At 58.2% G+C, this 12,100-nt stretch overlaps 3 protein-coding genes across 6 annotated transcripts in view; 2 read left to right on the top strand and 1 right to left on the bottom strand.

Annotated features, from left to right (window-relative positions):
* The window catches only part of Tmub1 (transmembrane and ubiquitin like domain containing 1), a 2,576-nt gene extending 271 nt beyond the window's left edge, over positions 1–2,305 (top strand). Inside the window, exons 2-3 of the mRNA XM_010637561.3 lie at positions 815–1,254; positions 1,514–2,305. Of these exons, the coding sequence (XP_010635863.1) occupies positions 845–1,254; positions 1,514–1,865 (762 nt within the window). The 5' untranslated portion in view covers positions 815–844 and the 3' untranslated portion in view covers positions 1,866–2,305. The remainder of the gene's footprint in view (positions 1–814; positions 1,255–1,513) is intronic.
* A 223-nt stretch (positions 2,306–2,528) lies between these two features.
* On the top strand, positions 2,529–6,478 carry Fastk (Fas activated serine/threonine kinase). Its single transcript, XM_010637568.1, is given in 10 exon segments — positions 2,529–2,710; positions 3,373–3,795; positions 4,212–4,310; positions 4,508–4,635; positions 5,115–5,587; positions 5,714–5,802; positions 5,872–6,007; positions 6,082–6,193; positions 6,276–6,319; positions 6,321–6,478. Coding segments are annotated over 10 exon segments (1,647 nt in total). The 5' UTR covers positions 2,529–2,628; the 3' UTR covers positions 6,382–6,478.
* Positions 6,479–6,545: 67 nt separating this feature from the next.
* Positions 6,546–12,100, bottom strand: part of Slc4a2 (solute carrier family 4 member 2) — a 16,287-nt gene continuing 10,732 nt past the window's right edge. For all 4 annotated transcript variants that reach the window (XM_010637566.3, XM_010637564.3, XM_010637567.3 and 1 more), the window contains 15 exons: positions 11,858–11,993; positions 11,598–11,763; positions 11,382–11,496; positions 11,091–11,275; positions 10,702–10,927; positions 10,393–10,608; positions 10,167–10,315; positions 9,860–10,054; positions 8,644–8,898; positions 8,445–8,534; positions 8,112–8,278; positions 7,538–7,791; positions 7,279–7,448; positions 6,896–7,069; positions 6,546–6,801 (listed from right to left, as the gene is read on the bottom strand). In XM_010637566.3, the coding sequence (XP_010635868.1) occupies positions 6,721–6,801; positions 6,896–7,069; positions 7,279–7,448; positions 7,538–7,791; positions 8,112–8,278; positions 8,445–8,534; positions 8,644–8,898; positions 9,860–10,054; positions 10,167–10,315; positions 10,393–10,608; positions 10,702–10,927; positions 11,091–11,275; positions 11,382–11,496; positions 11,598–11,763; positions 11,858–11,993 (2,579 nt within the window). In that variant the 3' untranslated portion in view covers positions 6,546–6,720. The remainder of the gene's footprint in view (positions 6,802–6,895; positions 7,070–7,278; positions 7,449–7,537; positions 7,792–8,111; positions 8,279–8,444; positions 8,535–8,643; positions 8,899–9,859; positions 10,055–10,166; positions 10,316–10,392; positions 10,609–10,701; positions 10,928–11,090; positions 11,276–11,381; positions 11,497–11,597; positions 11,764–11,857; positions 11,994–12,100) is intronic.

A 12,100-nucleotide genomic window follows, 5' to 3' on the forward strand; every position in this document is an offset into this window, starting at 1 on the left:
AAGGGGCGGCGGGATGGCGTAGGGAGGGCGCAGCCGGGGTCCTCGAGGGATCCCGGGTCTGGCGGCAGCTGGGTTTGGAGAGGCTCCGGGAGGAGGAGGCTCGGAGTCGGGGCGCAGCGGGGATGGTGGGTAGCCGTTTGGGGGGATTGGAAAGGATCGCCGCAGAGGTTCCAGATTGCCCAAGGGGGGGGCGGGGGCAGCTCTGGGGAGAAGCCCCATATCGCACGTGGGGTTTGTGTACGTGGTATAGCGGTGGGACGGGATCGAGAGACCTCTGTCCCTTGGAGAAACTTTAGCGACTGAGCCTTAGAGGAGCTTGAAGAGGAAGTAGGGGAAGGAGCAGATAAATTGATGAAGTGGATGGAAGTGTAGGTAAGCTTGGGGAGAAGTTTGGCGAGGATTAAATGTAGAGAGAGGTTGCTTAGAATGTTGAGAGCCTCTCATAGAGACAAAGTTTGGGTGAATTGAGGAGAGATGGTTACAGACCCAGGACTTGGCCAGGGTTGAGTAATCCCAGCACTCAGGAGGCTGAGGCAGGAGAATCTCTACAAGTCCAAGGCTAGCCTGAACTACATCTTGTCTCAACAGTAACAACAAAGGAAACCAGAACTCAGGCTTACAAAGCTAGGACTTGAGATTTGGTGCTGGAAAGGCAAATTTGGGAGTCAGCATGGTCTGTATCCTGGGCTGGGAAAGGTGACAGAAAAATTAGTGTGGTTGAAGAATTGAGGTGGGGTAGGGGTTGAAGGCCTGCTAGGGTTTGAGGGCTCCTGGCTCTTGAGCTAGCCTCTCACTGTCCTTTGTGCCTCCCTAGCTCGGTAGCACAGCAGGCAAGGCAGGTGCCATGGCCTTGATTGAAGGGGTAGGTGATGAGGTGACTGTGCTGTTTTCGGTGCTTGCCTGCCTTCTGGTGCTGGCCCTCGCCTGGGTCTCAACACACACTTCCGAGAGCACCGACACCTTGCCCCAGCCGGCAGGGACCCCAACGCCAGCCCAGCAAAGCGAAGCTATGGCAGCCATTGACAGTGTCAGAGGGGAGACACCAGGGGTGGAGACCTCCAGCCTGAGACACAGAAGTCAAGCTGCACAACCAGAAGCCAGCACAGGAGTCACACCACCACCACCACCACCACCACCACCACCACCAGCCCCAGATTCCCCACAGGAGCCCCTAGTGCTCCGGCTGAAGTTCCTCAATGACTCAGAGCAGGTGGCCAGGGCCTGGCCCCACGATACCATCGGCTCCTTGAAAAGGTAAGCAGGGATGAGGGTAGGAGGGAAATGCTAAGGGACTGGATGGGAGTAACTACAGGAGGGCCACCTGAGATAACTGGGACACCACCCTTATTTTCTGTTCCCCAAATAACAGGCTGTCCTTATTCCCTGTGTCAGGCTGCTCCCCAGAGGCTGCAGCCAGGGTAACGTGTGGAGGGCCAGGGCTGGGAGCATGGCTCTGGGTAGGGACTAGAATTGCCTGAGGCCTGCTTTCTTACCCAGGGCCCTCTCTCCTCAGGACCCAGTTCCCCGGCCGGGAGCAGCAGGTGCGACTCATCTACCAAGGACAACTGCTAGGAGACGACACCCAGACACTGGGCAGCCTTCACCTTCCTCCCAACTGTGTTCTCCATTGCCACGTGTCTACGAGGGTCGGTCCCCAACATCCCCCTTGCCCACCAGGGTCAGAGCCAGGCCCCTCCGGGCTGGAAATCGGCAGCCTGATGCTGCCCCTGCTGCTGCTCCTGCTGCTTCTGCTCTGGTACTGCCAGATCCAGTACCGGCCTTTCTTTCCCCTGACCGCCACTCTGGGCCTGGCCGGCTTCACCCTGCTCCTCAGCCTGCTGGCCTTTGCCATGTACCGGCCGTAGTGCCTCCAAGGGCCCTTGGCAGCGTGACCTGCCCCTCTGGACCTCGCTCCCCACAGCATGGTGGGCACTGCTGTCTGCCCAGGCCAGCCTCATCTGCCTGCCTCTTCCCACTGCCCTGGAGCCCAGCCTTGTGCCACAGGGGACTCCAGCAGCTGGCGGAGGCCCCGCACTGTGACCTTCAAGGCCATAGCTCTGGTCCGCCTTCCGGGTCTGCTGCCCCCCAGCTCACGCTGACAGTCAGCTCTTCGGGATCAGGCACCTGCTGTCGCTGCCTTGGTCCCAGACAGAGCGGGGCCACCACCTTGGGCCCTTAGTGTTCTTCCTGAGCATCCAGCCACCCCTAGTCCCTAAGAGGCTGATTTGGGGGCCCACAGATGGAGGCTGAAGAAAGAACCTGGGATCTGGAACACGTGCAGATTAAAATAACTGTGAAGTTTTCACTCGAAGTGTGTGTCTGTGTGGGGCTGGAGGTGGGCAGAAAGGGAGTGAAGAGCAGGGTCCAGCTCCTCACCCACCCGGTGCAACCCTTTTGAGTTCTGGTCCCGCACCTGAAACCTTGGGCTCTACTGACCCGCCCCTCGTCTGTGGTCCTGCCCTGCCGGCTTGCGCGCACTTCCCGGAAGCGAGAGGCGGAGCCTGGGTGTCCGGATTCGCGACGACTGCCGGGAGCCACGTCTTCCCTGGCAGAGCGCTGCGCCGGCGACCTAGGGGTTTCTGGGGCTTCCGGGGCTTCTGGGAAGATGGCGGACCTAGTGGCCCGTCGATGAGGCGGTCGCGGGTGGAGCCTGGCTCCCGGGCCCGGAGACCAGCTGAGGGAGCGACCCATGCGGGGCCTGGGGAGTCATGTAGGGTAGCGCCTGCGGGGAGGGCTGCGGGAACTGGTTTTTAGTGGCTGTGGCCAAGAGTTCCTGGAATCCCCGGGCAGGGGCGGGTGTGGGGCCTCGCCGCCTCCGCGCCTTCGGAACGTTGTGCGCTGGGTTCCTGCTTGCGTCCGGCAGGGTGGGCTCTGAGTTCTCATTTCACTGGGGAGGATACTTGTACCAAGGTCACACAGCTGGTAAGTGGAGCGCCCAGTATGAGCCCGCGTGCCGCCGCCTCTTGCGGGGGGGAAAAAAGGTGGTCAGGAAGGCGCATCCTCGGGGCAGCTGGGGCCCGGGCTGGGTCCAGCCACTAACCCCGTGAGGAACCTCAGGCTTCTCTTAACCTCTTTGCCGCTCTGGGCCTTGGTTTCTCCACCTGTGAAATGAGGTAACACCTGCCCCGGACTCCTTGGCGTGCACAGAGCATCACAGGAGATAATGTACGTGGATTGTTTTGCTGAGCACCCTGCAGGAGTAGGATTGCTGTTTCCAGGAGTGAAAGGAAGAAAAGGGGCAGGATGGGACTAGGACCAGTCACAGAGGTTGCGGTGATTCCAAGCCCTGTCTGATAGGGAGTGAAGTAAAAGAAGATGGCAAACGTTGCCCTTTGAAGGGAACCTCACTGCCTTTTCTGGGCTGCCCCTCAGGGTCACCATCACTCAGCTCCCTGCTTCGAGTCCTGCTCTCTGTCCAGGCCTCTCCTGCTTGGTTGTCTGGCCTGCTGCTGATCCCACCAGTACAGCCCTGCTGTTTGGGGCCCAGCAAATGGGGGAAGTAGCCTCTTGGAGGAGAGCCCCATGCAGGCCCTGTGCAAGGACTGCAGTGGCTTCTGGAACAGGCGAAAAGTCCTGGGGAGCTGCTGCGCTGGCTGGGTCAGAACCCCACCAAGGTACGCGCCCACCACTACCTTGTGACACTTCGTCGGCTGAGCAAGCTCTTGGGGTCTCAGCCTTGGCCCCCTCCTGTGGAATAGACCACACTGCAGGACTTGAGTCGACTCATCATCCAAAACTGCCCCCCCTTTGATGTTCACACCATCCAAGTGTGTCTGCACCTTGCAGTTTTACTTGGTGTGGAAAGCAGCTTGGGTAGTGGGTCTAGGGAAGAATAGAGGAATGGAGGACCCTAGGCCACCAACAGACTCAGTCTCAGGTTTTTTCCCAGGAATGGCATGCTGCCCCTTCTGTACCCACAGCGGTATCATGAGTCAAACAGCTTCCTAGGGTGCCACCTCAAGTTCCTTCTAACATACTATAGAAAGCCAGTGCACAAGTAGCATGAGATGACAATCTTTTTGCCATCTTTGTATTAGGCTCCCCCCCATCAGCTCTGACATGTTCACACGTTTTACATTTCTTCAGTGTTTCCACTTGGACTCTAGTACACTTACCCACTCAGGAAGCAGGAGAGAGGTGGGAGGTCTCACCCCACAATTAGAAAGGCATGGCACAGCTCTCACCAGGACCACCTCTGGCCCTCTTCCCAGGCTTTCCACCAGATGGGCCCCTGGTCTATGCACTGGAACAGGAGTAAAGGTTCTGCCTCCCTCCGAAGCCACCTCTACCTCTACAGCCTGCCCTCCGAGGTGGGCAAAGACTAGAAGCTGCCTTGAGCTGCCCTCAGTTCCTGCAGTACCCACGGCAGCATGTGATCAGTAGCCTGGCAGGTGCTGGAGGTTTAAAAGCGAATGGGAACAGGGGCTAAGTCTCCTGGGCAGAGGAGCAGGTCTGGCCTGCAGGAGGTCTGGCTTGTGGGTCCTGTGTGATAGGCTGTTCTCCACAGAGCCAAGGCCTGAGGAACTCACACCACATATGATGGTGCTCTTGGCCCAGCACCGGTTGCAGGAGCCCCAGCTTCTAGAAGCCATTGCCTGCTTCCTGGTGGTTCAGGAAAATCAGCTCAACAGCAAGGTGGGCTTGCCTTCCACCCTTCCCTTCTGTGTTTCTCAGAGTTACCCTTAGTGACCTGGCCATGCCCAGCCTTGTCCAGCCTCCCTGGCCTCTGGGAGCAGACCCTCCAGCCGGGCTGCCCTGCTTCATGCCTTGGGGTGCCTTCTGCTCACACCCTCTGTGGCTTGTCTCACTCCCATAACCAGCACGGATGCTTAGAGCTCTGCAGTTTGCCAAACCACTCAGCATTGTCCTAGCTGCCTCACATCCCACTGCTCCCAGCCTTCAGGCCACTCCACCCACATACACATATACAGCAATGTCTCTCTGCCCGCCTTGGTAGTCACATGTGGCTCAGGGCACTGCTTATACTGTTGCACTTGGGAGGTGTGTGCCAGGATAGAGGACCGTTTTTCCTTGGCCATAGTGCTCCCAGCCTAGGCCACAGCAGCTTGTGGGACCCCATGAGCTCCTCCCCAGTCATATGCTGCTCTTCACAGGTAGTACAGAAGCTGGTCTTGCCCTTTGGGTGGCTGAACTACCTGCCCCTGGAGAAACAGTTTATGCCTTGCCTTGAGCAGGTCCTGGCATGGGAAGCTGGGGTGACACCCCTAGCCATAGTCAACATCTTGATGTCACTGTGCCAGCTTCGGTGCTTGCCCTTCAGAGCCTTGCACTTTGTCTTCTCCCTGGGTTTCATTAATTACATCAGTGGTAGGCAACGTCTGGCTGGCTGGAGGGGGCCTAGGAGCCAAGGATGGGGTGTCCAGAGGTTGGTGGCCCAGTGTGTCCTCAGTTCCTGCTTACCCACAGGCACCCCTCATGCTCCAATTGTGCGACACTACCTCTCCCTCCTTGACACAGCTGTGGAGCTGGAGCTCCCAGGATACCAGGGCCCCCGCCTTCCCTGGGGACAGTGGGTGCCTATCTTCCCATAACCTCTCATCACTGACTGAGCCTGCTGCAAATACAGGTGGGAGAGCAGCCTGGGCTGAAGGGACACAACTGGAGCTGATGATGTGCTTGTAAGTCATTAAGGAAAATGAGCGCTGAGGTAGCAGAATGCCCAGGGTGGTGGTGCTCAGCGGTGGTGCTTCAGCCACAAGGACATAGTTGCTGAGGGGCTGCGGCATCTGCTGGGGGAGAAATATCACCAGGACCTGACTGTGCCTCCAGGCTACTGCACAGGTGAGCTCCAGGTGGGTGGCAGCCCTGGAGAGGGATCTCAGCTAAGGCCCAGGTCTCTGTCCCCTGCAGACTTCCTGCTTTGTGTGAGTAGCTCTGGTGCCGTGCTCCCTGTGAGGACTTAGGATCCCTTTCTACCTTACCTGCCGCAGTCCTGCCCACAGGGCCAAGCTGCCTCTAACCCCATAACCCAAAACCCTGCCCAAAGGTAAAGAAACAGGCTGGGTGTGCCTAGGCCCTGTGGTGTTACAACAGCACCCGGACCATGCCTGTCCCCTGCAGGGTGGTGCTGATGCTATGTGAATGCTGGCATTTCTGCTGAGATGGCAGGGTGCTGCTTGGCTTCCGGGGTCTGAGGGAGAGGCATCTGGGCCTCATGTGCTACCAACTTCTGGTGAGCAGCCCTTTGTGCCCCATGTACATGTGCATGTGCTCTCATGTCTGGGCTGCAGTGACCCACTGTTCTCTTCTTGCAGCTATCCTTCGAGGAACTGGAGTCACAGAGGGGTGTGCCCCAGCTCGAGTTACTTGAGGCAGAAGTTGCAGGCCTTGGGCCTCCACTGGGGGCCTGAAGGAGGGTGAGGGGTGTACTGGGGGGCTCAAGACAGACCCCCTGTGGGGGGTTGACTATTTACACTTTGACTCCTTATGTTTTGGTTTTTCATTAAAGTCCTTTTCTTTGCCCATGGTGATTCACTTCTGGGGACAAGGAGCAGGAATGGATCCCCCACCTCCTTCCATTCATTGCCTTGACAAAAAGCCAGGGCTAGGTGGGGGCCGTAGCACTTTACTGCGGGGGTGGGGAGAAGGGGACTTTAAATTATTCACTTAAATAAAAATGAGGAGGGGGAGGGGAGGCCCATCCCACCAGCCCCCATTCCCTCTGCCCATTAGGCCCTCAGCTGCCCCTGCAGGTGGCGGCTACACAGGCATGGGCATCTCGTTGTATTCGTCCACACCCTCACGCTCATCGAACACGGGTTCCGCCTCGTTAGCATCCAGCTGTGGGAGGAAGGACAGGCTGAGCCTTTCCAGAGTGACAGGAGAGAAGGCTGATGTTTAGGAGGGTGGCAGGGGATGGGGTGGGGGTCCTTACGCATTTCATCTCTCGCTCGGTGAAGATGCGGCTGAGCACCACCATGCGCAGTGGCACTGTGAGGATGAGGATGAAGGGGAAGGCCAGGGAGGCTGCTGTAGACATGACAGCCCACAGCAGGGCCAGGCAGAGCAGCTGCAGGGCTGTGAACAGGTGCATGCGCATCGTGCGGACCTAGAGGGCAGAGATGAGGTGGGCCTAGGTTCCTCCCCAGCCAGCCACATACAGAGGGCTGGGAGGGGATGGCCCCTCTTCCTCTTCAGAAAAGGGGACAGAAGTGCCTGAGGTGCTTCCAGAGTCCACTCTGTGCAGAGATAGAAGTGGGGGCAGGGTGGGAGGGGCATTTGGCCCAAGGTGTACAGGATGGAGCAGAGGGGACTTACCTTTTTGACGTAGGTGACATCTGGGTGGTGTTTGGGTGGCATGAGCAGCAGATGCAGCCGCTCATAGAATTGGATACCGTTTAGGGAGGTCACCCCCATGTACAGGAAAATCCCAAAGAGTACAGCCAGGGGGATCTGTCGGAGTAGATCCCCGATAACCAAGGAGAGGCCTGGGAGGGGAGGTGAAATGGTCAGTCTGGGATTCAATCCCCTGTGGTCTTCGAGACCCCTGGGATGGGTGCAGCAAGGGGCAGCTTACCGACGAGCAGAGCTACCAGCAGCCCTGTCACCCGCTGCTCCTTGACTTCCTGAATCTTGGGCTTATCCCCGGGTGCCACGGCCTTGCTCATGACAGTGAGTGCATTGGCATGAGTGACGGAGCGGACAGTAGCAGCAGCCAACCAGGGAAGGCCAAAGAGGGCACAGATGCCACCCATGGCCACGATGAGAAGCAGGTCCAGGTGGAAGCCAGAGCCCTTCTGTAGCATACGCTCCTTTTTGGAGATGATCAGCCTGAGGGAGAGGGACAGTCTTTCCACCTGCTTATAAAACCTGGTAGCCCCTGTCCATGCTACCAGGACTAAGAGTTCCATCGTGGTGCTGAGCCATGCCCACAGCCCTTAGTCTGCAGGTTTCCAGACCACCCAGCCTGTGCTCTGTCCCTGCCCCTGCCCCAGCCAATGTCAGTGACATTTCTGCAGCCTACAAGATAAGCTTCAGCTAGCCTGGAATTCTAAGGTCCCCAAGGTCCTTGTCTGGCAGTGGCAGTGTGATTCCATTCTTGTTACAGAGCCTGCCTGGGGACTCAAGCCCCTCAGCCTAGGGTCACTCACGTGGTGATCTGTGTCTCCATGAAGATAAGGATGAAGACCAGGATGGCAGGCAGCAAGCTGGCAACCATCATCCACACAGGGAAGGGGCTCTTCTCCCCCAAGGGGTTGATGATCCAGCCCCGCTTATCGGGGGCTGTCACTGAGACTCCACTGGGCACGCTCAGCTTCTGCAGGCCACAGACAGTGGAGGGTCACAGGCCATGGAAAAGTCCTGGTGTCTGCCTGACTTAGGGACAACTCTGGCCGGGGCTGGAGTGTAACGCCCCAGACCCAGGTGGTGGGATCACCTCAGCGCTGGGCAGCACGTCCTTCCCTGCCAACTACAATGCCTACCTGTGTGTAGGTGTCCTCAATACTGTAATCCACAAGCACCATGATGAGGATGGCAATGGGTACCCCAAAGTCTCCAATCACCCGTCGGATCTGAGAGGGCAAGTATGGTGCTCAGAGGCCTCCTGCCCCACACAGCCTCTCACATCTCAGCCACCCCACTTCCTGTTCCCAGCTCCCTCTGGCCTGCAAACCCACGCACCCGGCCAGGAAAGAACCGGCTGTTCTTGAATTTGCGCAGGAAGAAAGCGATGAAGAAGGTGCCAGCCATGAGCACTAGCGACAGCAGGGCTGTGTTGGGCTGGCCCCGGAGTCTCCCTGCCGCTGCCTGCCTGGCCGAGCTCATGTTGCTAGGCCCCAGTGTGGGTGTTGCCTCGGTCCATGTCATGTTCTTGCCATCCTGTGCCTCGGAGCTGTTGGAGACCAAGCAGCCGTGGAGAGGATGCTCCTGGAAGATCTGAGAGAAGGCCACGAAAGACTTCATGAACTGGACTGCAGGGAAAACTGTTGGGCCCAGCTGGGTGCTGGGGGACTGGGCAGGAAGGGAGAGGCCAGCCTGCCTTTGAACAGCTCTGTCTCCTTGGATTAAGAAAATGACTCCTAATAGATGAGTGTGGTGGTGCATGCTTGTCATCCCAGCACTTGGGAGGCTGAGGCAGAGTTCAAAGCCAGCCTGGGCTACATAGTGAGTTCAAGGCCAGCCTGAACTAGAGTGAGAATTTGTCTAAAAAAAAAGACCCTGGGCCAGAGATACAGGGATAGAACAAGGCTTTGCTTCACTAACCCAAGAGTTCCATCCCCAGTATTGCCGAAGAAAAGAAGGAAGGGGAAGGAAGAAAGGAAAACCCAGAGGGCCAGTTGTGAGTACAGGGTTACACAAGATTAAGAGGGACCGAGGATGTAATTCCCATACTGTACTCTGGGAGGCTAAGGCAGGAAGATCACTTAGTAACTTAGTGACTTAGCGAGACCCTGTCTCAAATACAAATTTTAAAAAGGGCTAGAGATATAGCTGGTGTACGACAGAGTGAAAGAGCATCCAAGGGATGGCAAAGACAGGAAGGCCACTGGGGACTGTGGTGTGAGCAGAAGACTGGAGTCAGTGCCTCACAAGCCTGTCTCATGTCTGATCCCAGACCATGACTGCATTTGTTACCTCTAGGCCCATCCCTTTCCATACTCAATTGTTTGACATTTGAACAAAAGCACAGGTTCCCTTTGTTGTTATAAAATCTACGAGCTTTTGAAAGATTGATCTAAAAAGCTGGTGTATGCTGACACCAGAGAGGCCAAGGAGGGCCAGGGAAGCACAAGTCCCATCCCTGTAGGCCACAGAAGACAAGCCCAGGGAATAAGACACGAGACAGACATGACGCCCCCTCCCACCCTGCGCCCTGTTCCCATCAGGGTCATCCCACCTTGACCAGTTTGTAGAAGGTCTCGTAGATGAAGATAAGGGAGATGAGGAAGGCGAAGATCTCCTGGGTGAAGCGGGATACAAAACGCACCAGGAAGCTCCCCTCCAAGGCCACCATGAGCAGGGCCAGCAGCACCAGCCAGAAGCCGATCCACACCCGGCCCACCAGGTACTCCAGCTCATTGCTTTTGCAGAACTATGCAGGTAAGATAGGGAGTCATCAGGGCTCTGGGGACAAGGAGTGAAGGGTATGGGGAGACCACATGGGGAGAGGATAGATAGCCGGTGTAGGGAAAAAAGAGCTCTACCGAGTAGAAGGCCTCCTCAAAGACCAGCAGTGGCCCAGAGAAGCCGATCACCAGCAGCGGCTGAGCCCCCAGCAGGCAGAAGATCACGCCCTGGAGTGCCGTAGACATGATGAGCTCTGACACCCCTATCAGGTCATGTGTCTTCTCTCCTGAGGGTGAGGGGACAGACTCAGCAGCAGGCCCCCTCGGCTCTGTGCACCCATCCCTCCCCAGAGCCTTCCCTTACCCAGAAGCCCCCCAAAGGTGATGGCTGGAGACAGGGCTGCAAAGTAGATGAAGATGACAGCGGCCAGGCACTGAGGGTCAAGTGCATCACGGAAGTCACTCAGGTAGTGGGGGTAGCGGCGCTTCACATCACGGATCAGCCCTCCAAACGGCCGGCCTGTCCGCCGCAGGGGATCGTCTTCGGCTGCACCCACTGCTTCTACCATCTGCAGGAGTGCTGCAAACCAGGCCGCCGTCAGGGTGCCTGTGGGTCCTGTACCTGCCCACCCCTTCCTGCCCCGGGCAGCCCCATCCAGCCCGTATCGCATACCCTTTTCCTGGGCAGACTTGGGCTCCAGCCCATCCCCTGAGGGCAGCAGCCTGCCCTGCTCCTCCCGCTTCTTCAGCATCTGGCGTTGGAAGTGGGCGACAGAGCGCAGCAGCTCCTCGCCCTGCACTTCCGAGGGTGGCAACACCACGCTGCAGTCCAGGAAGGCATTGATGGCAGCTAGCAAGTCTTCTCGCTCATCCGCCAGGTAGGCCGCCTCGTGGAATTGCTGCCAAAACGGGATGGGGGTCAAGAAGGAAGCCAGGATGGGGCCAATGGCCCGGAGCAGGGCTGGGCAAGGTGGGCATGGGGGTGGAAAGTACTACTAGGGAACCATGTTGGGTGGGGCTAGGATGGGTCCAGAGATGGGGCACAAACAGTGTGGGGCTGACCTTGTCAGACATGAGGGTGGAGATGGAGCGGCCAATCTCATGGTAGTCCATGTTGGCGCTGCTGGGGCCCAGCAACAGGAAGAGGAATCGCACGGGTACTGGCACCTCCAGTACTGCGTCCAGCTCCACAGCCTCCCGCAGACGCACGAAGGCCATAGTGGGGCGGGAGAGAAACTCCACGCAGCCTAGGAGTGTGGGGCCATGGTGGGCACAAGCACACAGCAGGACTCTCCAGCCCCAGCCCAGAGGACAGTCCACCCAGTCCCCATGCTCTGAGCCCAGCGCACATACCCACAAGGACCACAGTGGCCTCGGCGTTCTCAGGGATCTTCTCCAACAGCTTCAGCTCATGCTTGGACTTGGAGCGGGTGATGCCAGCAGGGGGCACTGCAGGTGGCAGCTCACGCTACAGGCACAAGAACAGGGCTCAGCCCAGCTGGCCTGCACCCCCTGCCTTGTGACTCCCATGTTCACACCCCAGCTTTCTCAAGGCTCATCTTCCCTCACCTCTCGCTCCACTTCCAGCCGGGTCTCGGGAACACTGCCAATGAGCGGTTCGGTGACATGGGGGTCGCTCTCAGCACCCTGGGGGTGATGATGTCCTAGCAGGGAACCCAAGGAGCCCGCTGAGATGTTTCGGGGGAAGGAGAACTCCTTCTCGTCACTTGGGTGGCTGAAGGACAGAGGGCAGGGAGGGTAAGGAGGGCAATGCCAGGGCCGGGTAAGGAAGGCAAGCTGCAGTGGGGTCCCTGCCCCTTGAGCCACACCTGTGTTTCAGCAGCAGGGCCCGCAGCACATTGGCTCTGTCCTCAGCTTTGATCTGGTCGGAGATGACCATCTGTTCCACCACCTGGTGGGCCACCCCAGGCAGAGTCTGCTGGTCTAGATCCAGCAGCACAGCCCCTGTGACAGAGGGAGGGCACCTCAGCCCCTGGGCAGAAAGCTGCTGCGGGGGACAGAAGGGGAGAGACAGAGAGAGAGAGAGAGAGAGAGAGAGAGGGAGGGAGGGA

The sequence above is a fragment of the Fukomys damarensis genome, unplaced genomic scaffold (assembly GCF_012274545.1).
Source record: "Fukomys damarensis isolate Sample0158 unplaced genomic scaffold, DMR_v1.0_HiC HiC_scaffold_16, whole genome shotgun sequence".
NCBI classification, from domain to species: Eukaryota; Metazoa; Chordata; class Mammalia; order Rodentia; family Bathyergidae; genus Fukomys; species Fukomys damarensis.